This window comes from Tenrec ecaudatus, chromosome 15 (assembly GCF_050624435.1).
Source record: "Tenrec ecaudatus isolate mTenEca1 chromosome 15, mTenEca1.hap1, whole genome shotgun sequence".
NCBI classification, from domain to species: Eukaryota; Metazoa; Chordata; class Mammalia; order Afrosoricida; family Tenrecidae; genus Tenrec; species Tenrec ecaudatus.
Window position 1 is genome coordinate 3,937,501 of NC_134544.1, and position 24,661 is coordinate 3,962,161.

The 24,661-nt window shown below is 45.8% G+C and overlaps 1 protein-coding gene across 2 annotated transcripts in view; it reads right to left on the reverse strand.

Moving 5' to 3' along the window:
- Positions 1-24,661, reverse strand: part of ZNF407 (zinc finger protein 407) — a 379,519-nt gene that overhangs the window by 338,992 nt on the left and 15,866 nt on the right. For both annotated transcript variants that reach the window (XM_075533277.1, XM_075533278.1), the window contains exons 2-3: positions 13,996-18,581; positions 8,365-8,479 (exon numbers count right to left, since the gene is read on the reverse strand). In XM_075533277.1, the coding sequence (XP_075389392.1) occupies positions 8,365-8,479; positions 13,996-18,550 (4,670 nt within the window). In that variant the 5' untranslated portion in view covers positions 18,551-18,581. The remainder of the gene's footprint in view (positions 1-8,364; positions 8,480-13,995; positions 18,582-24,661) is intronic.

A 24,661-nucleotide genomic window follows, 5' to 3' on the forward strand; every position in this document is an offset into this window, starting at 1 on the left:
GCAGAAATGGCAGATGTTACCTATGTATTCACCACCACCACAACAAACAAAAACAGTGTTTCAGGGCGGGGAAAAAGCCTTCCTTTGGTTCAGCTCTGTAAGCCCTATAGCTTGTCAACAGGAGACAATACTGTTTAAAAACGGAATGGGAATAACCAATAAAAATTAAATTCTAAAAGAAAAGGCACACATGTAGAGAGCAGTGCTGAGCAGTGCTCAGAGTTGTCCTGACCTGGGTGTCTCTGGAAAGGCGCTGGGGGGAAGGGCATCAGGGAGCGCACTGTCAGAGAATCAGGGCCCAGCAGCCTGATGGCAGACCCAACACAAACCCAACAGGAGCCGGGCAACAGCTGAGAGCTGGCAAAGGAGCGGGCAGTGCGGTCTTCTGTGGTGCCTACAGTCAGTCGTTCTGAGTCAGAACTAACTCGACAGCACCTAACAACAGTGTGCGCTAGAGAAGAGGTTTCTGGGAAAATGCTGGTTCCCTGCCCTGCATGGTGCATTCAGACCATCTCTCATGGAAACATAATCGGAGCATCATTCTACATGATCGTTTATCGGTGGACATCTGTAGAACGCTCGCCTAATTGTGCTGTCCTTTAATCACTGTTACCTGTCCTTTAAACATTATTTAATCATTATTAATACCCTGCTTTTGACCACACAGAAGTTCTTCTCATTACAATTATCTGGAATCAATGGCATCTCAAATTAAAATTATAAAAAGTGAAATTCTCTTAAAATAAACGCAGCCTGTAATGTGCAGTGATGAGTCCCTGCCCACTCACAGGGAGAGAGTCCAAGAAGAGAGGAAGATGAGAAATGGAGAGCAGAACCCCCCCTCTTGGACCCAGCACCTTTGTGATATGATGGTAAGTGCCTCGTCCCCAGGGACTATTACTCCCTTCAGCCCCTGGGACTGTCCACCGTGCTTCCCAATGCCGCCCTGTACTGGGCACAGCACATGCTAGAAGTAGAGCTCTCCTCTTCTTCAGGCTGAGCATAGTACATTCTTTGGCTTGAGGAAGACTTATATCCTGGGTTGAGCTTATCTTGTTCTTTGGGTTGACCATAGCATGTTTTTAGGGTTCTTCAAGCTGACAATACTCTGGAATGTGCTGCCTCTGTCCAAGGGCCCACCTCCCACATCAGATGCTACCTGTCCTATGAGTACTGTCCGAATCAGTGAGAAGACTTTGGTATTTCCTTGCCTGAGCTTTTCTATCCAGTTGAAGCAAATCTGGTTTGATCTTTCTAACCCTAATCCCTAAAATACCACAGGTACACACTAATGTTAAATGAATATTCATTAAATACTGAGCAAATCCCTCACCTCACCCCATCTAGTGAACAAATCCCTCACCTCACCCCATTTAGTCCAGCAGTTCTCAACCTGTGGGTCTTGACCCCTTTGGGAGTCGAACGACCCTTTCAGGGGTCACCCGATTCATAACAGTAGCAAAATTATAGTTATGAAGTAGCAATGAAAATAATTTTTATGGTTGGGAGTCACCACCACATGAGGAAATGTATTAAAGGGTTGCGGCATTAGGAAGGTTGAGAACCACTGATCTAGTCAATCAATTCCTCACCTCACACCACCTGGTCAACATACCCCTCGCTTCACATCATATCTAGTCAACATACCCCTAACCTCACACCATATCTAGTCAACATACCCCTCACCTCACACCATCTAGTCATTCATCCTCCAGGAATCTCTTGCAGTGTTCTGAATATGCCATGCTGTTCCTCACCTATCTTTGTGGCTCTGTACTAATAAGTCCAAACATGCCTTATGAATACCCCCTCACACTCTGAGGCACAACCTCTCTCAGAGCTAACTTCTCAAGGCAGTCTTGCCCAATGATCCTGAACAAAGTTCATCATGAACCCCGGGCCATCACTGGACCTCACTCTTATGCCTGTCACCTGGCAACCCTCAAAATGACCTTCCAAGTCTGTGCCTCTGGCTGGAGCGCCTGAACGACAGAGCCTCTACATCCCCATACCCCTCTGTGGCAGGAAGAAGAAACCATCGGTGTTTGCTTAAGAAGTGAACAGGTGGTGACATGCCTTCCTGACCTCTTAGGGTGTGCATCAACAAAAGTGAGCACACATCTCCACAAGGTAAATGACCTGAGCGATGGCTGGGCAAGAAAGGGAGCAGAGATGGGTGGTAAGAAACAAGTTCAGAAAGCAGGAAGGGGCTCTCCAAGTATCCCTGTGGCCTCCTGAGGAATCCAAAGGGTCCCAGCTGTCAGAGGCTCCACAGAGGTTCAGGCTCCCACCAAACCAGGTCAGCCTGGAGAGGCAACAAGGCCGCTGGGCCCAAGGGCCAGGGCTTTCCCCAGGTGAGACTTCCGGCAAGTCTTTCACTCTCGGTGGTTTACAGGCTCACCATACTCACTGATCATAGACCGCAGCTCTGACAATGCTTGATAGCAAAGCATCCAGCGCACACCCCACCCCTCCCCAAAGGATAGCTGGGTGCAGAGGGTGGGAAGAGTAGGAAGGGGGTTCTGCATCACCCTAACCTGAGCCTCGAATGACTGGAAAACACCCAAGAATAGTGTCTGGGAAGAAGTATTTCTGTATAAATACATTTTTAAAACATTATCTAGTCACTACTTTCTTTGACAATGCATGTTCTTCGGGAATCAGTCGAGCAGACTGATACTGTTCATTCCGGGCTCTTCAGTGACAGAACGAGAGGTAATCTTCATCACATGGCATTTAAAAGTTTTCGAACGGAAAGTAAAAAAGATAACCTTCCATAAAAGGTATTCAAATATGACACGCATAGAATAGGTGGCTCCTCAGCCTCCGGTAAGACCGAATTGAGAGGGGAAGAGAAACAATTTTTCACAAAAAGCTGAGAGAGGCTGCCTGGTGCACTGCTGCCGGCATGGTTCATGTCACCACAGGAACCAGATTCTGTCTAGCGCTCTCTAACCACAACCACCAGCTGAACCAAATCTTTATTTTATTTGGATACATCTGCAGATATGATGGGTGTAATTAATTGTTCAACTAAAAATGCAATTCCATGGTGCTTTTAGTGATTTAGGTATACACAGCTTTAGTTTTCAGAGCAGACTAAAAATAGTGATTTTAATTTATTCCTGCTGCCTACAATTACCCACAACCATGTATTTTTAAATATTTCCAGCCTATAAAAATTACTAATTTTTGCCACTTGTGTTTATCTGCATTTAGACTTTGATTTGGATAAATTAAGCTCTCAAGTGTTCCTTGCTTTATGAAACTCTGCATGTTGTACACTTCAACACAAATAAATGACTTGTACCATTAGAGGTTTAAATAATGTAATGTATTTCATGCTCAGCCTGAAGCTGGATTCCAATGAGGTTGCTAATGCACGTAATGATTAAGTGTAACTCAAATACTAACTGTGTTGTTGAAAACATGACAGGCAATAATTTGGTCTATTATATTCTGCCATTTAATTGCCTAGTACAGACATTCTCTGACACGTTATGAAGCAATGATTTACAATTATTCAAGCTGCAAAGGTCAGAAAGTGACATTATAATCATCTACATAGAGATCCCTTCTAATGCACAAAAACTAGGTAATGCCACACACGCACACACACACACACACACACACACACACACACACACACAGAGTTTCACTGCATTAGTAACTTTCTGCTGAAGGTCTCTTATACCGAGAACACAGGCCACAAACTCAGTTAACAGACATCTAGACAGTGTCAGTGCTCTTTCATGTACCCCATGGGGACTGGTTTCAAAGATGCCCTATTCCCTTCCAATTCTATCCAAGAATGTAACTCACTGAACCTGAGCACTGGGCCTAGACAGACCCTCTCACTCAGGTGGATGTATGCCGCCCAACACGCAGGCCAGGGTATGTAACCTAAGTGTAAGACACATGGCCCAAAATCCGCCCAACGACAGCCAACGAACTCCCCAAAGATAGCCAGTATCAATGAGCAGAGCTGATCAGTTTTATCCCTCTCCTCCTAATAGAAAGATGACATAATTGCCACTATTTTAGGGACTTACCTCTAGCTATTATTATACCAGTGCGCTCATTTTGTTGAATGCTGCAAATCAGCCACGCGTGAAGAACAGCAGGGAAAAATAACCAGTTTATTGAAAACAATACTTATAAGTGGGAAAAGTGAAGTCGGGAGAGAGACAAGGAAAGCAACTCTGAGCACCAGAACATGCATGTAAAGAGACGGAGCACGCCATTGTTTCACACTTAAATCTCAGCAAAAGCAAAAGAAAATAAAAGTAGCTGGTGGGGAGGAGGGGGGAGAGGCAGTGAGGAAGAAGACAAGCTAGTTGTCACATACACAACATCATAAACACCTATAAACAATACCGCATGGAAACACGGGCCAGATAAAGACTGGAACCAGGGGACGTGGGGAAAAAAAATTGTTAAATGTCAAGAGCACAAGAACAAGAGTGTAAGTAAAAGAAAGACAGACAGAGACCCCAGCACTAGTTGAATAACTCAAGCACATCACAAAACCATACTTTGAAAGTTTCCGTCACTAAGGCTGGAATAATAATCAACAATGTTATAAAAATAATCCCCTAAGAGAAACCATCTCAAAGATATAAAGGTCAACAAACGTGACATATGGTGATTGCAGCAGGTACTAGTTCACAAAGCACTGCACACACAGAATTACTGTTGACAGGGCCGCAGATAGGGTTACACAGTATGTGTACACACACACGTGTACATACGCTGAACTGATTTTTAAAAATTAATAAGCATGGGACGTGGGGTCTACAGCAACTTTTTTAAACTATTGAAATTTTCAAGTTCTTGACTTATAAAACAAGATCATGGAGTTAGTCGAAGTGTGAATCCCACCTCTTTGTAAACATGCTCCCAACTGACCGAGTTGTTAACTAGCAGCTCTGAAGTAAGCTTCCCTGTGATTTCTTTTCCTCCCTGTGAGCCTCACATCAGACCCATGTCAGGTTGTCTTGTTAACTAGCACTCATGGGCCTAGAGAGAGAAACACCTAGTGTCGATCAGCTCCATCTAGAGCAGCGGTTCTCAACCTGTGGTCCACGACCCTTTGGGGATCGAGCAACCTTTTCACGGCGTTCGCCCGATTCCTAACAGTAGCAAAATGACAGTGATGAAGTAGCAATGAAAATAATGATATGGTTGGGGGTCCCCACCACATGAGGAACTGTATGAAAGGGTCGCGGCCTGAGGGAGGTGGAGAACCACTGCTCTAGAGGCAAGAGGCAGGCGTAAGGAGGAACAGCCTTAGGAAATGGGTCAGTTCAACTCTTGCTTCTCCTAAAAGTGAAAGTAAAATGAAAGGCTTTTGATTACCCACAACACATCCTGAAAACAAGAAGTAAAAAGCAAAGCCTGTTTTTTTTTTTTTGCTCATGTTTGCTCACATGAGCTCACAAACACTGAGGCTCAGCCAGACTCCACGCCTCAACTGTGTGTCTGTGCCCCACTCCTGCACTCGGTGGCTCAGGCAAACCAGCCCCAGCACAGGCCGCCTGCTGCGAAGACTGTCAGTGAAGGCAAAGGGTCTCTGACAGAGAGCTTTAAGACCAAAGGAAATCTGCTCAGGGCCAGACGGCTTGCATCAAATTCTGTTCAGGAAGTTGCTACAAGCAAACCCTACCACTCAAGTCTCAGCAAAATAAATAAATAAACAAAGCAAGGTTAAGTAGGTAGTTAACCAGCACTAGAAAGACAATAAATTGAAAAAGAAGTCAGATCATCTAATAAAGCATTAACAATGAGCCTGGTGCCCCGAAAGCACTGTGGCAATGTCTTCAAGTTCGTTGTCTCTGTCAGTGTCACCAAAAGAGATTCCGTTTTCCACAGAAACAAGAGAAAGCAATGCAAGGTGTGACCCCTTCGCTTCACACAGGTGCCTGCCCCTTCCTGTTTGTTTTTCGTCTGTTGTTGCTCAGTCAGGGTTATTTGAAAAATGACGTCAATTCCGAGGAGGCCAAACCATTGTAGAAAAGCTAGCAGGGCAGGGCTTGCTGTTTGTGACAAAATTATAGAGCTAATGTTGCTGAAAGATCACTTCACCTTTCAAAGCATGATTTTTTAAAAGGTAAAATTTATAGCAATTAAACCTAATGAAGAAATGCAGCATGCACTGCTTATGCTGAGGAACTAATAGGTCCACCGAGCATTTCTAAGATGATTTAGCCATCAGTGATAATGAATTGACATCGTCAGTGACGTTAACGGGCCAAGGCGCTCTAGGGCTACTCATCTCAGCCAATCCTCGTCATCTGTGTGTCTTCCACTTAAATTTTAGCTCACCTCCTGCCCTGCCCCTTTGAAATCCAATCAACAGACTAGCCTTCACAAGAGTTCACTTACATGAAAGCACCTAACTCAGGGCCAGCCTGTCTCAACTATACAGATATCATCCGGCCCTGCTCAATTTACTGCAAGACTTTGAAACTGATCTTTATGGTGGTTAAGACTACCCTGTTTAAAAGTACCCTTAGAATCTTTTTTCATTTAAAAGGTAAAGAACACTAGTATTTCATGGTCAGTAAAACTGAATGGCTACCAAAAATCTACAGGATACAATTTTGGAATTTAACACACACACACGCACACACACACACACACACACACACACACACTCATCTCCTCACAGAACGCTATGACAGCAAGATAGCACTCACGGATGCTTATGTGCAACACACAGGGTATCGTGGAAATCAAAGCATAAACTGTGTGTGCGTGGAGCCATTCCAGAAGACAAACATGCATTGCTCACAATGCTGTTTTGTTTCTGACGCTCTCTGGTTCAGAAACTGTGCTCTGAACAGGTTTCCTGCTTCCTCTGCAGAGTGCTAGTAACCCTAACAAAGTGAGCACGTCCATTAGCGAGGCCACAGAAATGCAGAAGAGGCGGTACTGCCGTCTCACAGCAGACACCCCTGGCTCCCTCTTTCCTGTCACTCACGTGGTCACAACAATAAATGCAGTCTCTCTGAAAAGTCCAAGGCCCAGAGCAATTAAAATGAACCATTTGGCACTTGACCCTTGCAGCGAAAGTCAGGAGTAACCAAACTCATTCGGCCACTGATCTTCAGAAGGCTTGCGGGCAGAGGTTCATCTTCATTTACTTTCGCTGAGAGTCCAAGAACCATCAATCCAGCCAATGAATAAATCACAGGCCGGAGTGAATAAAAATGCTTACAAAGTTATTTGTGAAACTCTCTTAGGGTCAAGAAATGCACCTGCCGCCTGGAATGAAATGCACTGTCTAGCGGAAAAGCAGAAGCGGCTTTCGGCTTGGGAGGCAGGCACAAGACCCTCGCAGTAAGAGGATGCCAGGACAGCTTGGGTGCTGTGCAGCACCCCCGGCCGTACCCCGAGATGCTTTGGGAAGCAGCCAAGAGGGCTGTCTGTTTCTCAGGTTTCACACATCAAGTGCTTTCATAGGATGCACTTACGAGGTCATCCCTCTAGCACAGCCACATTAAAATACACTCCTGATCAGAAGGAAGGTCTTAAAGGCAACCCAGGACGTCCAGCGAAATACTCTGTATGTCGTGGCATTTTAAACCTTCTTAAACAATTAGCTCTGCATCAGGCATCTCGGTGCGTCCTAGTAACTGCAACCACACGTGAGTGACAATGAGACGTTATGAATGAGTGTTCATAACCATTAAGTGACCATGAACTAAAGAGGGAAACCGTATCTTTGAAGTAAAGTTCTACAAAAACATACACGCTGCGCTGGGTGCTCAGCTTCAGCTCCCCAGTAACGAGCAACCAGCTGTTTGAAATGAGGTCTCCTGTGTCTGTCCTTCTACACTGTGTCCAATATGACGGAAATCAAAGCCAGGATTGAGCAGGAGGAGGGGGACAAAGCCTCCGTACACGCTCCAAGAGCTGGGCGGCATTGTTCTTGATGACTTTGATGGACTCTCTGGGTTCAAGAACAGCAAAGATTGTCAGGATAGCGCAGGGCCGGGCAGTGTTTCCTTCTGTTGTGTGCGGGGTCGCTACTCGTCGGAGCCCACTCGACGGCCCCTCACAACCACCAATGGGATCTACAGTTCTCTCTGGCAGTGTGAATGAGCATCCTGTAATTTAGTCAATTTACAGATTACAGGTTCAAATTGACCTCGTAGCCCATGAAATTGCTCATCTCCAGTGGAGGATTAGAAGTAGGAGAAGAATGTCATAACTGTACTTAAAGAATTTACCATAACAATGGCAGAGAGGATCTGCACGCTGCATTTTTGCCACTTGCTGTGCTCAGCTTTGAGTTCTGAGACAATGGTGCCCAGCTCCCGTTTCCTGGTTCCCAGGGCAGGAGGGCGCCGATTAACTCACCCACAGACATGGCACTTGTACTCCCTCATCCCAAGGTGGCGTTTGACGTGATTTCTGGCATCTCCAAGCTGAGCTGTTGCAAAATGGCATATCTTGCACTTGAACGGTTTCGATCCTAAGCAAGTATAATGGAAAATGTGTTTGAATCTGAATTATACATGTCTAATCATTAAGAATTTCTGTGCCCTAAAAAACATACTTGCATTCACTTATCATTTGAATGGACCACATCCAACCTACTGCCACCAACTTCATCCCAGCTCACGGTGACCCTGCAGGACAGAGCAGAACTTCCTCAGTTTCCAAGGAGCCCTGGTCATCCTTACGGAAGCCGACTGCCTCATTCCCCTTTGTCCTGGGGAGCAGCGGGAAGGCTTACACCGAGTAGACCGGTGCAGCACAGCAGCTTCACCTGCAGGACTTAGGTGCGCGGGGTGCCTCACTCTCACTAACATTCTCAAGATTTAGAGTCAAAAGCAATACAAATGAGAACTACACTTAGTCCTTATACTATACTTTTAATAGGCAAGTTGTGAGAAAAAACTGGGCGTCATTTTTCTTATTGTGCATAAAATAGATCATAAAAGTCATTCAACATTTAAAATGGGACATTTTGAAAACACAAATTGATACCAGGGTAGCTGGGATCCTACAGTATATTTATCATCCAATAAATTTCTTAGTTTGCTCCTATTTCGCAGGCTTTGAATGTATTTACATTACCAATGTAATTTCAGATTTTCTTGTCGTTTATCTCAAATGATTCATGACACTGCTATTTTAATAGTATGCAATGTATGGATGTACAGTAGATGAATTATTATATTTTTCTGTTCATTTTATGGACAAAAATGTGTAAAGATTCTGTGAATTAGGAGTATTGGCACTGCAGCTATCATTTCTTTCCAAAACAAATATTTAAGCATAGAATACATAACAAAATTTTCTAAGTCATTTCAAAAGTCAAACTAAATTATATTGTCAGCAGTGGATTATAACTCAGCCATGACTGCCAGTAGACACTCAGCCACCCACGTGACAAAAAAGCCCCCCTCATTCAAGGTGTCACACGTATGCACGCACCGTGCTCCAATTTCCCAACTACTGGCTCAAAGATGTTCATCAATATCAGAAAAACCAAAGCCCCAAATCAGTACAAGGTGCCCAGATTTCTCATATCATGTTTAGCGCATATTTGATGAACTGCCTCTTCCTGTTCAGTTAAGATACCATATTAAATATACGTGAACTTCAATATATATACAAAGAGAGAGCAGATTTTTAAAATTGGCAATAAATCATATTTGATCAATGAACCATTGTGCAGTGCCCTTGGAAGAAAAAAGGGGGGGGGTGGAATCCTCCAAGAATACGCTGCTGAAATTGAAGCGCTCAGTAAAAAATTTGAGAGTCTTAAATTTCAATTCAATTCCCAAAAGCTGACAAAAAAAGTGAAGCATTTAATTTTCATCTTCTCACAGAAATAAAAAAGTCAACAGAACTAAGCACGGCAGACGAGGTTGACTATTTCACAGTTCAATGACAATGAAGCCAGAGCTCTTAACACTCCCATTTCTACTGCGAGAAGTAGATGTAAAATATATTTAGCACCTGAATGGTTATATCTCGTCAGCTTTATATGTTTAAATGTCAAAAGCAGGTTGAGACTGCAGAGTACAGCAATCACACTCCATCCATCACATTAGGAACTACAGTTTATTTAAATGATTCGGATAAAACTAAGCCTATCACTACTCTGGATACATTGCCTATCAATTCACAATTCCATAAAGGGACTTTTGAAAAGGAAGGGAATTTTTTAAAAAGAAGAAGACTCAATCACTGCCCTTTACATTAAGTTGCATTCAGAATAATAAAGTAATTAAGAAATTATTAATTACCAATAACATTGAGTCCAAAGAAGAGAAAGAGCGCTCCCTATCTGCATTGCAATGTTGGTGAAATAATTCCAAATATCTAATGGATTTCATGCTTTCGCTTTCCTCCTTGGGCAATTGAATGTAGCTCTTCGACCCAGGTTTCAGAAAAGCTTGGGGACAGAGGGCCTGTGGTGTCCCCCACTTACTAAACTGGCTCCTTTGTTGTTGTTGTTGTTTAAAAAAAAACCTTCCATTGGGCCTCAGCAGCCACTGCTGCCCAGTGTGGGCAGCTCAGAAGGGATTCTGTTGAATGCTTTCATCTACAACCCTGGGAGGCCTGCACGGTCTCCATCTCTTATATTCAAAGTCTCAACCTCTCCTCCTTGTGCCACAAAAATCCAGATCCTGGCGGACTAGAAATAACATTGATTTGTATGTATATTAAAAAGAAAATCTATCCTTTTTTTACTCATAATACTTCAATATTTAAGCTTGCTAGCTGCATTCCACAGTAAAGTCCAGGTATGGCATTAATAAGGCAACATCATCAATTCACAAGGGAGCCCTCTCCAGGGCCTGCCTTGGTGACAACGAACGTCAGTTCTCTCTGGAGTAACAGGCCACCTGGATTGGCATTCTCCTCAGGAGGCACCTGTGTTTTCACTTAGCCTGAATAATTTTTCAAAAGGGGAAATCCAACAATGGATAACTTTCTGGCACCTCATTACTTGATCAAAAGGCTTCCAAACAATCTACACAGGCACTTCTCACCTCACCTACACAACTCATTGCAATGCAGCCCAGCCTGAACCTGGGAAAAAACAAATCCTTGGGCCTTAAAGGAGCCTGGCCAATGCAGACATGGCCCTCTGGGCCCCCCACACCAAAGGACTCTACAGGACTTCTAGAACTCAGAAACGTCTATCCATCTGCTCTGCGATCCTATCACAGGCAAGCTAACTAGAGAGGCCTCCGGGCCCACAGAAGGCAAAGAGCCAGAGGCCCTGTCCCCACTGCCCGGCAGCACACCTGCGTGCATCTTCCCTGGTCTCTGGCACCCCATCATCCTGAGCTCCCCCAGGCTAAGCAACCCTACCTGCCCAGGTGAGTAGGGCTACCCCCGCAGGCCCCAGCTCTCACTGGCAGTAAGGGATATCACACACAGAGTGCAGTGGCTGCACACATCTTCCTTACCACAAGCTGTCTGCCACAGTGTATGCGGGGACAGCTCACAGAGACAGCAGGAAGAGTTTTGGGGTATGGCCTCAAAGCCCCAAGGCCTCTTCCTAAACCAGGGTTCCTTTGTTTCTCAGAGACCACGTGGCTCTCATCCTACTCAGCATGGGAAAGGAGCTTCTAATCCCACAGAGAGTAAATCACCAAGTATGAAAACAGGGATTGGAAGTCTAAGCCCTTTTCCAGTTAAACATTAATAAGAGTGTCTGCAGCACCACTTCGTGGGCCTAAGCAAAGTATCAGCATAGCAATTCATCTGAAAGCGCTCAAAAATTTTTTTAAAATAACCAACTTGAAAACCTGAATAGCAACTCTCCGCCCACCCAGCTCCAAACAGGGCTGGCACAGTGGGAGGGGTAGCCGGGCCCTGCACCCTCAGGCACAGCAGACTTTTAAAAACCATGTCTGAGCACAGTGACAACAACTTGCTGATAAGACCAACAGATGTTTAAAAGTATGCTAACTTTGACTAAATGTTACAATCAATGATGTAACTTCTATAAGTAGGGTTACTTTGTCACATATTGATAGGTACCTCACTTTCACACCCACATTAACTTGATTTTAAATGCAATTAATACATATAGTCAAGGAAGACTAATGGACTGCGTCTGCACTTAACCTGGTAGACATTTTCAAATGGCACCAGTGACCAGTGCAAACCTATTTTGCATTGTAAACGACTAAATAAATCTTAATGGATTAAGAATGATCAGCTATCAACACACAAGGGAAATTAAGTGCTGAAATGCCTCCATTGATTATTTTAAATTATTAGCCTCACTCTGTTCTTGAATTTGTATGCTTTTAGTGAGCTTTAACACATTTACAAGACTTATTGACTATAATTACAAGAGAATTCAAGTAATGGACACATCAATTATAAGCAACATGTCTTGACCAGACAGTTGCATAAAGAATTCTAAAAGGAGCTCCATTAGCATCTTCCTCTTCGTTTTATCCTGTTTCATCTGCCGTAAGAGGGCATATTAAGAAAGTCCCCAACTTCTGTGTATGTGACAGAAACTGATTCCTCCAGCCCTGTCATTCCCTGTCTGGCAGATGGGGATGGGGATGGGGATGGGGATGGGGACGGGGATGGGCATGGCATGGGCATGGGGATGGGGATGGAGATAGGGCGAGCCAAGGAGCCGTCAGACTTGTTCAGATGCACTGCCTCTTTGGCACGAAGGCTCTGGGGCCCAAGGGCAATGTGTACAGTCAGCCTCCTAGTTGCGCCTCTTGCGCAGGTGGCGGCCCTATGACTTTCTTCCTTGGAAAAACTTTGATCGTTCTTTGATCACACCAAACTATTCACAATGTTTGATGCTCTTTTGTCTTCTTCCTTGTAACCATGCACTAAGTTTCAAAAACGGCATGAACTTAAAGTATAGCTCCAATAATAAGCCATTATTTAAAAGTACAGTAAAATAAACCTTACAGTTTTAATGAAAATATGTTCATTGAAATGTGAATTTATTATTCAAATCCACTCATAAATTCACCCATGGAGACAGAGCTTGTCTAAGCAGAGCACTGTGATTTAGAAAAGCTGTCTATTTCAAATAAAGAATGTATGGCAGGTTTATAGAAACAGTGCAGGGGGTTTTTACATAAATTTAGAATGGCTTATGCATTTTCCACACACACACACACACACACACACACACACAAAGAAAAAAATGTTGTGGGTATCTTGTTTTGGTTTTTTTAGTTAAAATTAAACATTCTAAGAGAATGCCACGTGTGACCGCTCATGAAAACAAAGTCGGGCACCATGTCCATGAACCCCAACCCCAAGCCCCAGAGACTCGGAAGTGTTGACAGCCGTGGATCCCAGGTCATTTAGTACCTGGGTGTTACCCGTCGGGTTAACAAGATTTCTGACATTGAACTTTTAAAATCCCTACAATGAAAAGCAATAGTGTCTTGCTTAAAAAACAAACAAAAAACAACCCACTGCCACCGAGTCCATTCCGATTCACGGTGGCCGTACTGGACAGGGTAGAACCCATGGGTTTCTGAGACTGTTAAGTCCTATCGGGAGCAGAAAGCCTCGCTCGTCTTTCTCCGGTGAATGGTCTTTACATTCCTCAACGTTACCATGTAGGGCAGTAGCTGCCGCAGGGGTGGCGCAGGGGTTCAAAGCCACCAGCCTCAGTCACCCTACCTAGGGTCACTCGGGCTCAGAATAGGCTCACTGGCAGTGGGGTGTCCTCTGCAAACATCAAGTGCCACTTAGGCGCTAGACTTTGAGAAACCCAATCACTGGGACTCAAGGGACCACTGGAGAAGGCGTGAACCTGCAAGTCACCAGGGCACACAGCCTTCAGAGAGAACTCAGAGAAGTCTCTGGGAGCTCATCTACCACGAGGACGGCTAAGTGCCGTCAGTGACTTTCTACTGAGCACCACACAGCAGTGACCTGCGTGGGAGCTGCATGTTGATGGACAGACTGGGGTTCCGTGCTCATCAGCCCCCGCAGGCAGACAGCGCTGCTGTAGCTTTGACTTACCTGTGTGTGTGCGGATGTGTGCCAGAAAGGCCATGGAGTTGCTGCTGCGACACATCTTCCCGCAGTACTTGCACACGTTGCCTTGGTTCTCCTCGCGCTCCCGGTTGATTTGCTCAGTGTCTTCAACTATGTACTTGTTCACCTCCCGCAGCAATTCCTCATGCTGCCCTTTAATGTGGAGAAATAAATTCTGCTCCGAATCAAAGGGCTCGGTACACTTGACACATTTGAAGGTGGCCCCGCCCTCGGGAAGCTCTTCCACGCTGGCCTGCTCGTTCCTCAGATGGCCAGCGCTGGCCAAGTGCTGGTGAAGGTTGCTCTCTGTGTAAAAGGACTTCCCACACAGCAGGCAATGGAAGTGCTTCTCTTTCGTGGGGTGCTTCATGGCAATGTGTACGTTCAACCCACTCAAGCCATCTGCGAGGAAGCCACAGTCATCGCAACGAATACGGGTAGATTCCCCACAGCAGCTGCCTTCGGCTCTTTTCTTCTTCGCCCCTGGAGCAGTGTCCTTTAATGGAAACTCGCTAATTCGCACTCCAGTAGCCAACAGGCCTTCCTCAGGATGGTCTATCAGTTCACCATCCTCGGGATTCCTGATCCTGACTATGGAGGAATCAAACCGGTCCACACTGTACACGGCCTGCTCTTCGTCGTCAATGTTGACGACCGTTTCATACACACCGTTATTCTCAACCACGCTACCAGGCGCGGGGTCATCCACTTCCAAAATGATTTTAGTTTCAAGTGGTGGATTCGTCAGTGTTTCCCTGTGCTCCAGAAGGGAGCCTTCCTGCGTTCTTTTCAAACCCCCTGAAGTAGTAGGCACACCTCCACCTCTGCTTGCCTCACCGGTGTCCAGATTCAGCTGTTCTCTCATAATGTCCAACATGACAGGAACAGCGCTTTCTGCGGGGTGGTCTCCAGCCACCGTTTCAGGACCCAGAGTGGGGTTCACAGCTGCCTCTTCGCCATCACCCGCATCCCCCCGACTGCTCTCACCTTGGGGGTGGGGACGACCGAGGGCATTCAGCAGGGCAGGGTTTTCTTTTACTGTTTCACAATTCATGACTGAGCTCTCCGACTTTTCATTTTCCAGTTTGCTTGGGGAGCCATAGGAAGAAGAAACATTTAAGGAAACTATGTCCATGGGTTTCATAGTTGTGTTCTTGACAAGGGGCTGCTCGTAAGTCTCACCAAAGGGATGGTCTTCATTAAAATTAGATTCTTCTTCAGTCTCAATCTCTACTGGCTCAGGAGCACAGAGTACTTCAGATGTATCTACATGAGGATTTGCACCTAACACAGAACAATCGGTGGCATTTCTAGACTTAAGACTATCTGGCGACTGGTCAAAGACTATTTGAAATTCTTCAGGACTTTGTTGATGCTCCTCTTCTGTGACAATGATGTTTTTGGACACTTCTGAAGAACTTGCTTCCACCTGAGTAGAAGAGTTCAGGTAAGACTGCCTTTTAATTTTGTGCTTCTCTGTGGCGGCATGCCTGGTCATCTCTCGCCGAGTAACTGCGTAGTACTCACACGCCATGCAATAAAATTCAAACTCTTTTGTATGTTTCCGTTTTACATGCAGTTCCAGAGAAGCGGAAGAGTGAGCGCTAAACTCACAGTGGACACATTTGTTGTCACTTGTTCCTGGAACATCTCTCTGGGCATGGGCCTCCCCTTCTTGGAGAAGGTCCTCTGGGTTTAGAGACACTTGTTCCATTTTATCATTAAGATGACAGTTCACTCCCCCGTGCATGGAATGAAAAACATTTTCAGCCTGAACTCCAGTGATGTTTCCAGCTATTGGCTTATCTGAAACGGGGGCACTGGTCTCAGCAGACTCAACAGCACACTCAGCTGGAAGGGTCACTGCTGTCTTGGTGGTCTTTCGGTAGCCTTCAAGATGACCCCCTTCGGGGCCAACAATGATATCTGAGCTCTGTTTTCCACTGGCTTCTACCTCGACTCGTGCTTTATGTTTCTTGGTGGCACAATGGCGCTCCATGTCACCCTTGGTTACCGTGTAGTACTTACATACTTTACACAGATAACTGTACTGGTGACTGTGTTTCCGTCTAATGTGAACAGTCAGGTTTGTAATACTCGAGGCCAGGAGACCACAATGGGAGCATGTCCTTGAGATGTTCCCTTGAGGCTGCCCTCTCTTTGGGGCACTAGTCAAAGGCAGCTCATTGTCTTGGCCAGACTGGGACAGCCCCTCCACCGTCAGTGTGCTCTTCTCAAGGGAGAACTGCTCCTGTGACTGCACGACCTCTGCGTGACCTTCAGTCCTCCCGTGTCCAGCAGTGCTAAACTCCTCCTTTTTAGCATTTATACCTATGCATACCCTTTCGATGCACTCTTCAAAGCTTAACCCAATATTATTTCTCTTCGCGTTTTCAAGATGCTTGCTTCTTTTAATGTGTTTCTCCATTCCTTCTTTGCTCAACGAATAAAGATTACAGGCTTTACAAAGAAAGTGATAGTCTTGACCATGCCGAAGCTTGATGTGTCTTGTAAGAACAGTGGAAGACCTTGTTTTATAAAAACACTTCTTGCACTGAAACTGGGGCTTACTTGCAGTTGAATGCCTTACTTCATTCCCGTTGTCTACCCTGGACGTGGGTTCTTGCTGAGTGGCCTTTCCCGACTCATTCATAGAACCTGTTGCGTCTGCCAGTTCTAAAGTACTTAAAGGCAATGTCTGTAACGCCAAACCATGGGTAAGGGACTGAGAAGTCGCTGGCTGAACCAGTGAACTAAGATGCTTCTCGGTTGTTTTCTTGTGTTCTTCCAAGTCTTTCTCAGATGAGAAAAACAGATGGCAAGGAGCGCAGCAGAAGCCCAGGCTGTGCTGCTCTTTCATGTGGTCCTGAAGACTCGTTGCAGCCAAGGAAACAAACGGACAGCACTGGCAGGTGAAAGCAGAGGCCGGTGGCTGATGCTGGTTACTGTGCAAATGTTCATCGAAGTCCCTCCTTGACGTGGTTGAAAAGTCACATGTGTGGCAGTGCAGCGGCATTCCTTGTACATGGCACCTCCCCACATGGACTTCCCAATCGGTCCTGCTTGCAGCTATGTGACCGCAGCCTGTGCAAGTCCACAGTGTTTGGCGGTCTGGAGGAGGCTTCGCCGTCAAAACGTCAAGCTGCTTGCAGTTCCTCTCGTCCTGCTTCAGTTCTTGGGTTTCTGAGGAAGCCACGCACCCACTACTGGCGCTGCTGCTTGCTCCGACCTGCTTCATCGTTGATTCAGTGTCACCTGTTTTCACCTTCATTCTCATGTGCTTCATGTACAACCGCTGAGTTTCCTTTGTGCCTCTTTTATTCATTCCTAAAATATTAAACCTTTTCTTGGCTTGACCTTTTAAGGTGAATGTGCCAGCTCGCCGTCGAAAGCTATTCCCCAACATTAAAACATTTCGCTCAGGCCTGGGTCTCATATTGGTACCTGGGCTAGTCTGGGGGTTGTTTCCGTGGGATTCCACTTGAACTAGGAGGGATTCTGAGGTCACTAAAGCTCCTGCTCCTTCACTCTGGTCGCCAGGATTTAGTGCCGGACCGAGAGAGGCAACGTTCTCTTCACCAACGGCATCTTTTTCTGCAGAAGTTCTAGATGGCATCATTTTCACAAGCAGCTCGCTCCCACCACCACTTTGTTTAGAAGTGCATTCTCTGAAATCTTTACATTTGTTTCCAATCTTTCCTAATCCTTTTGGATCGCTGGTCTTAACTATTGCTTTAGAAGCTCTGGGTTTTGCGTGGACATTTCTTGTTCCAAGGGCACACGGGTTTTTTGGAAAGGACTGCTTCGTCAACATCTGTACAAATCCGCCGCGTGCAGCAAGATTCTGACGCCGGAGGTGTGTTTTGCCAAGATAATGTGCCTTCAGGAGGTTTTCCTCGCCACAGTGGAAGCCGCAGAGGTCACAGGAGAAGACTGCCAGGGGCGCGGGGGCCTGTTTGACCTGCATATGGGAAGTTGTGCTGCTCTCGGCTTTGTGGCCACAGTGATAGCAGGTGTGCTTCTGGGGCAGCGGCAGGCGGCGCTCGACGTGCTGGGCAGAGTCTGAGGGGCCACAGGTGCTACACTTGGGCACAGTGTCCACATTTCCCAGGATGTAGCTCACACTAATCTCCTGCAAAGGGGACTGGGCGACTCCTTCTGGGACAAGACGAACCACTTCCGGAGGCGACTTCTCTTGCCTCCCAGTGTTCCCAGCAACATGCAGAGGTGTCAGGCTGGCGCCATGGGCAGGCACGGGGGCAGCCTGCTCCTGCAGCCTCAACCGCTTGGACTGCAGTGGACCGTGCTCCTCCTCCAGGCCAGTGCTGCCCAGCTGGGGCAACTTTGAAAGGGCTCTTTTGCCCTCAGGCTTCTCATCTTCCCTCGGGGTCTCTCGGCACACATCCAGCAGGGCAGGAGCCGCCATGGTGGGAGGCCCAGGCCCACGCTCGGCGTCTGCAGCTGGGGCAGGGCTTGGAGCTGGGGCACTGCGGGGTCCAGTTCTGTCCTGGGCGCCCCTGGGTCTCCTCTCAGGATCCATCGTCAGGGGCGCCTCACGGGGCGCGCATCATCTGCAAAGGGAAGAAACGCACACCGAATGAACGCTCTGCTCTCACGGGGATTAGGAGCCCTGCAGGCTACAGAGGGACCCAAATCCAACAGGGCGCCCGATGGCTGACAATGATTTTCCTGAACATAGTCCAACCAGCAGCAGACACTCTCGTCACAGCTGCCTCGTCATTCCTGCTCCGGCTCCTGTGCCAGTCCCCAATGGCTGCGTCTGCAGCTAACAGTCAGTCCGAATGGTCCAAGAGCACACGTGAGCAGGAAAGGTCAGGAGCACAGGGGAACAGATGGGAAAGGATTTGTAAACATAAAAGAAATGTATTTAATAAAATGCTTTAAAGGCATTAATATTGATTTTTATTTTTCATTATGCTACTTAATTCAATCAAAACATATCATTTTCCTATTTATTTAATACCAGGAACAGAGGTTTCAGCCAAATGCCATCTGATTTGATGTTAATAAAAAGACCCTATTAGGGTCTAGACGTCAAAGCTACACACAACTACTGTCAGCTATCTTACCTATGTTTCTATTACCAATAGTAAATCGAATAAAACCTATGGCTTTAATTCCTCTAAAAGCAGAAAACAATCAGAGTCTGGGGGAGTGGACACCACGGTGAATTGGCCTAACGTAGTTCAAATAGACAGTGTTCTACCACCTAATTGGGTGAGTAATGATTGGGGTTGAAAAGCTCGTAAAACAGCTACTACCTAAGATACAACTATTATTTACTCACCATCAGAGGAAAGAAGACTAGTGAGGACCCAACACATGACAATAATTAAGCCAATGGACTAATGGACCATGCAAACATCCATTTCCACAATCCTGAGGCCAGAACTAGACGGTGCCACCCAGCTACCACCAGCAACTGCTCTGCAAAGGACCATGTTAGAAGGTCCTGGGATAGAGTATGGGAATGTGGAACAAAATCTAAATTCCTAAGAGACCACGCTGACTGACTAGTAAAATGAGAAACTGGTGAAGCCCCCACCACTGTGGCCCTAAGTGATGTCACCCTCCAGGTCTGTCCTGAAGTCATTTCATGGTAGATCAGCCAACCATGTAAGATCCAAAGGGAAGTATTTATACAAGGAGAGTGTACAGAGGGCTAGAATCATACAGTGCGGGGATTATAATGGAGCAGTTGAAAATGTGTATGAACCTTGAATATAAAACTTATGATCTGTTCTGTAAAAGCTTCACCTAATTCACAATAGTTATAACAAAATAAATAAATTAAAAATAAAAGTATGGGGAAAATTGCACAAGATAGCACTGAAAGCAGAAATAAAGAGAAAAAAAAAGATAGACTGTGGACTTCATATAAAAATTTCTAGGCAAGAAAGTGAAAGGACAAGCAAACCACAGGGACAGAGTTTTGTAAATCATACTTTTGATAAGGGACCTATTATCTAGAATAAATAAATGACTATAATATCTAAATACAGAAAGAGCTCTTACTACTCAAAAACGTTTACAAAAATCTTTTTTAAACATCTGAATAGATTTCTTCAAGGAAGATATACCAATGGCCAACAAGCAACTGGCCTATCATTATTAGTCATGAGGAAAATGCAAAACAAAAACCCTCCAAGTGAAATACTACTTCACACACTTTAAAATCAAAAAGTCCGTTAATAACACATGTTGGCCAGGAGCCCTCCTATATTGCTGGGTCTGAAGGGATTAAATCTAGAAATACGACGTGACCCTTAGGCACATACCCCAGAGAACTGGAAGCACCCATGTTTTCACCACTGTCGATAGCAGTGTTTATTATGCACCATAGCCAAAGGTGGAAGCAAGCCAAATGCCCAGCAGCAGGTGAAGGAATAACCAACATGTGGTGCCTCCTTGCAATGGAGCATTAGTCATTCCACAAAGAAAGTGGAAACAATCAAGTTTGCATACCGGCTGCAATGTAGATAAATCTTGAAGACACTGCGCTAAGTGAACTAAGCCAGATACAGAAAGGTACGTTCTATATGATTCCACTTCCACGAAATACCTAGAATCGGCAGAGAGAAAGACTAGTAGTGATCACCACAGGGGACAGGGGTTGAGGGGGTGGTGGTAGAGCTAAGGCTGGAATGGCAGAGTTTCTATTTGAGGTGATGAAAAAAATGGAGGGAAGCAAATGGGTGGAGGCTGCACAGTATCATGGATCAACTGACCTTAGCTACTGAATCCTCTTGGGAATTCGGTGAACTTCTTAGGAGAAAACTTAGGTCGTTGTGGACACCAATTTTTAAGTCCACAACCTGAATAAGTCTTTCAAAAGGAATATACTAGAGATTATGTAAGAGAGATGTTTTTGAATCAGCAAGAAAAAGATAATCACTCTAAAGAGCTGTTTCCATAGCAATGGTGAAAATAAAAAACAGAGTGATATGCAAACACCATCAGGTACCCAGGGTCTCAGGGCGCCATGATGGGAAATCGGCACCAGACAGAGGAAAAGAGCACAAACTTTGGGATCAGTCATTGCTTTGACTCCTGCCTCTGCTAATTACTGGGTGGGGGCATTGAGCATCAGCATAAAATGAAGGAGTAAAGCAATTAAAAATTAAACGAGGAGACAGGTCCATGAATGCCACACCCTGCTCCGGCCGGACCTTCCTTACCTACAACTCTTGTGCAGCTTAAGCAGTGACTGCTGTGTGGAAGTCAGGATCGTAGCAGCAGTTTAAACTAACATGATTTGGATAAATTATTGTAGTCTTCATCCTTCCTGATTTTCTTCTCATCAAGTATGATTTAGTAACACCTGAGAATCTCTGTAGTGTTCCACAGTGCAGAGAACAATCAGAGTACTTCTCATTCACAATGTCTCCAGAGGCTTACATCTGAAATCTTGAAATCAGCATGGACTAAATTGTTCCCCACAACCCACAGCCATTAGCACGTTAATTGGCTCTGCCTTCAAAATATGTATCTAGATCCCACCGCTTCTCACCAGCTCTCCCATCATCTCCCGCCACCATGGCTCAAATAACACGGGCGCAGTTTTGAAGCATGGGTAGCCACTTGAAGGTGGTTTCTGGGTCCCCTTCCCACCAATGTGTCCAGTGGAAGAGGAGCCAGGTGAGCTCTATCCCCAGGACACAGAAGTCCATGCAGTTTTTGCTTGCTTTACTGAATGCTTAGTTCTTGGAGCTCAAAGCCACCAAGCCACCTACTGCCTAGAGGCTGCCATGAAGGGCAGGCCACACGTGAAAGAAGCCCAGAAACCAGAAGTGTCCGAGCAAAACTCAATGAGGCCCCAGCCTCTGAGCCACCTAGCTCAGACTCTAGACAAGAAAAGCACCCAAATTAATCCCACCCCCATCACCCCAACACACACAGCCCTCCAGACTCCCCTGCTAAGGAGATTCCCATCCCCAATGTATCCTGCCCACAGCCCCGATCCAGACTGTAGGAGGCCAACTGACAGTGGCGGTTTCAGCCGGTTTGCTATGCAGCAAAGGGGAGCCCCAAAAGCTGCAAAGTACAACTCCTGCCTCCACCGTTACCCTCAGAGTGTGTTTCCAAGCCCACTGCCTGCTGTGCTTCAACCTCTGGTCCAAAACTCTTGCCGCAGTGGTGCGAATTTGGGATAGGGGTAGACAGTACCCAACAAGGAGAAGGGCAAAAGAGGATGGAAACAGGGCAAGCCCTTGGGATATCTGATAAGCTTTTGAATAAAAAAAAGATGTTCTCTGTAAATCCTCAAACTTAATTTATGATAGAGTTTTAAAAAAAGAAGAAATCCTCCAACTATGCCCCATTTCTCTTCAGTCGGTCTTCAAACTTGCCCCCTCCCCCTCGCTGGGGGCTCTGTGACCTCCTCTCACACTACAGCGTCCCACCCTGCTCCCCACTCCTGTCCAATAGCCACTTCTTTCCCCCTCCCCCAAATAGCCTTTTCTCCTTGGAGTCCCCACCCAGGCCACCTGGCCACCCTACCTGCAACTGCAGCTTGGCATACTCAATTCTCCTTATTTGCCTTGATCTAGTTTGCTGTAGTACTGATTGCATTACACATTACAGAGCTTCATTTACTGTATTTCTCTCATTCTCTCTCCCCGTCCTAATATGTCTAAGGGCATGGCTTATTTTACCATCCACATATCCCAAGAGCCCAGAACAGTTCCATCACATGCTAGGTACTGGAATTAATGAATGCCTTATTGTAATAGAAGGAACATCTAGCTTCTAAATGTTGATAGATAAAATGAAAGCATGCCTGAGTCACACGATGGAATGTGGAGTGAGGGATGCCCCCCAGCTAACTGCTGAGAAGCATGAAAGCTGGCAGACTGGCACACACAGGCCCATCCCACTATGCCTGGAAACGTCCCTGTTCGAGAGGCAATGCCATGAAGCCATGAGAGCTGGAACCTGCTGAGCCCACCTTGGATGGCCCTGTCGCCCTCTACTACGAGAATATTTGCGTTTCCCTTGTACAATACCTGGCCCACTCCCCCTGCCATCTTCCTTTAGCCGGTAAGGCCCAGCTCCATTGCATACTGCAGCCACAGTGCCTGACAGCCACTGGCTGCTGTCTCAGCTCCAGGAAACACAGATACTAACTGCCTGCCTCAGGGAAGACCCATAGACATACAGAATGAAGCCCCAGGAGATGACACTGCTCACCAAAGTGTGCCCGGTCCTAATGTTCAAGAACACATGAACGCCACAGGTTCTATACCAGGCATGTACATACTAGTGTCGAAAAAGACCTTGCAGATCACCTAGCCCAATAACTGTTTTTAGATCGATAAAGCAAAATCTAGAGCAGGGTTATACTTCCAAGTAGAACATTTGGTGAAAACAAGGGAACAAGTGGTGGTTGGTAGGTGTCCATCATTGCAGTCACACTTGTCAACCATCTCACTGAGTGGAGTCCTTTATCTCCTGCCCCTCTAATTTCCCAAGCATGCTGTCCTTCTCAAGAGACTGGACCCTACCAATAACAGAGGAGGGAGCAAGTAAAGACAGTTAAACTTTCCAAGGAGAAAAAAACGAACGTGTAGGCAAGACCATAAAACAGAGAGTGAGCACATGAGAAGACTACCATGACCAAAAATGTTGTCTTGAGATAACTCTTTGAACCTTAAACCAAAAATATCCCTTGAAGCCTTCTTAAAACCAAACAGGAGTGGAGCTTAGCTGGTCAAGAAAGTCTGCCTTAAGCATCCTGCTCTTTCAAGTTCTACCTTTATGAGATGCAAGGGCCAAGAGGACCCAGAAAGCCCAAGCAGGGTATTTCTGCAATGGGGGAGGCCAAAGACGACTGTACAACTCTAAGAACTGGGCAGGTCGGAGGTGTTGGACTGGCCTATGTTTTGCTGTGTATGTTCTCAACAGAAAATAAATCCTGCAAAGGAAGCAGTGTCATACGAAAAAGAATCCCATGCTTTGTCCTCATCTGAATGGAAGTACCTCAGGACAGATGAAGGCAGCTAGCAGGTAAGAGGGCTGTGGGCAGCCCAACACTAGCTAGCCACTCAGTCACTGAGAAACATGGACCCAATGGCAGGCGAACACCACTGTCCAGGGCTTTCTGACTCACCGCCCCCTATAGAATGAGCAGAACTGCTCCTGGGTTTTCTGAGCCTGTAAATCCTTACCGGAGCACACTGTCTGCCTCATTTTCTCCAGCAGAGCAGCTGATGGCTTGGAACTGGCTGTTAACAGCTCAGCGTTTAATGCACTGTGCCACTAGGGCTTCCTGAGATCACAGGAAGCTCTGAAGCAGAATCAAGAGTCTCCTCAGCAGGGTCAATGGAAGGTCGCAGAAACACAGTTGCTTTAGGAAGATTAATTTTTCACTATGCAGGACAGAGTTCATTATAATTGTTTAATTAATGGGACATATTGGTCTTTATCTTCTTTCGATGTTTCTTTTAATTTCAATACATCTCTTTATTTCACTTTAAAGATTAATAATAATAGTTTAAGTAATAAGGCCCAGAACTAGAACGATGACAGGTAGGCACAGGAAAACAAGTATCATAAAGTAATATAGAAGAAATTAAGTGGAAGTGAGGGAGTAAATGCTGACATAAATTACAAAAACAAAAGAAAATATTAC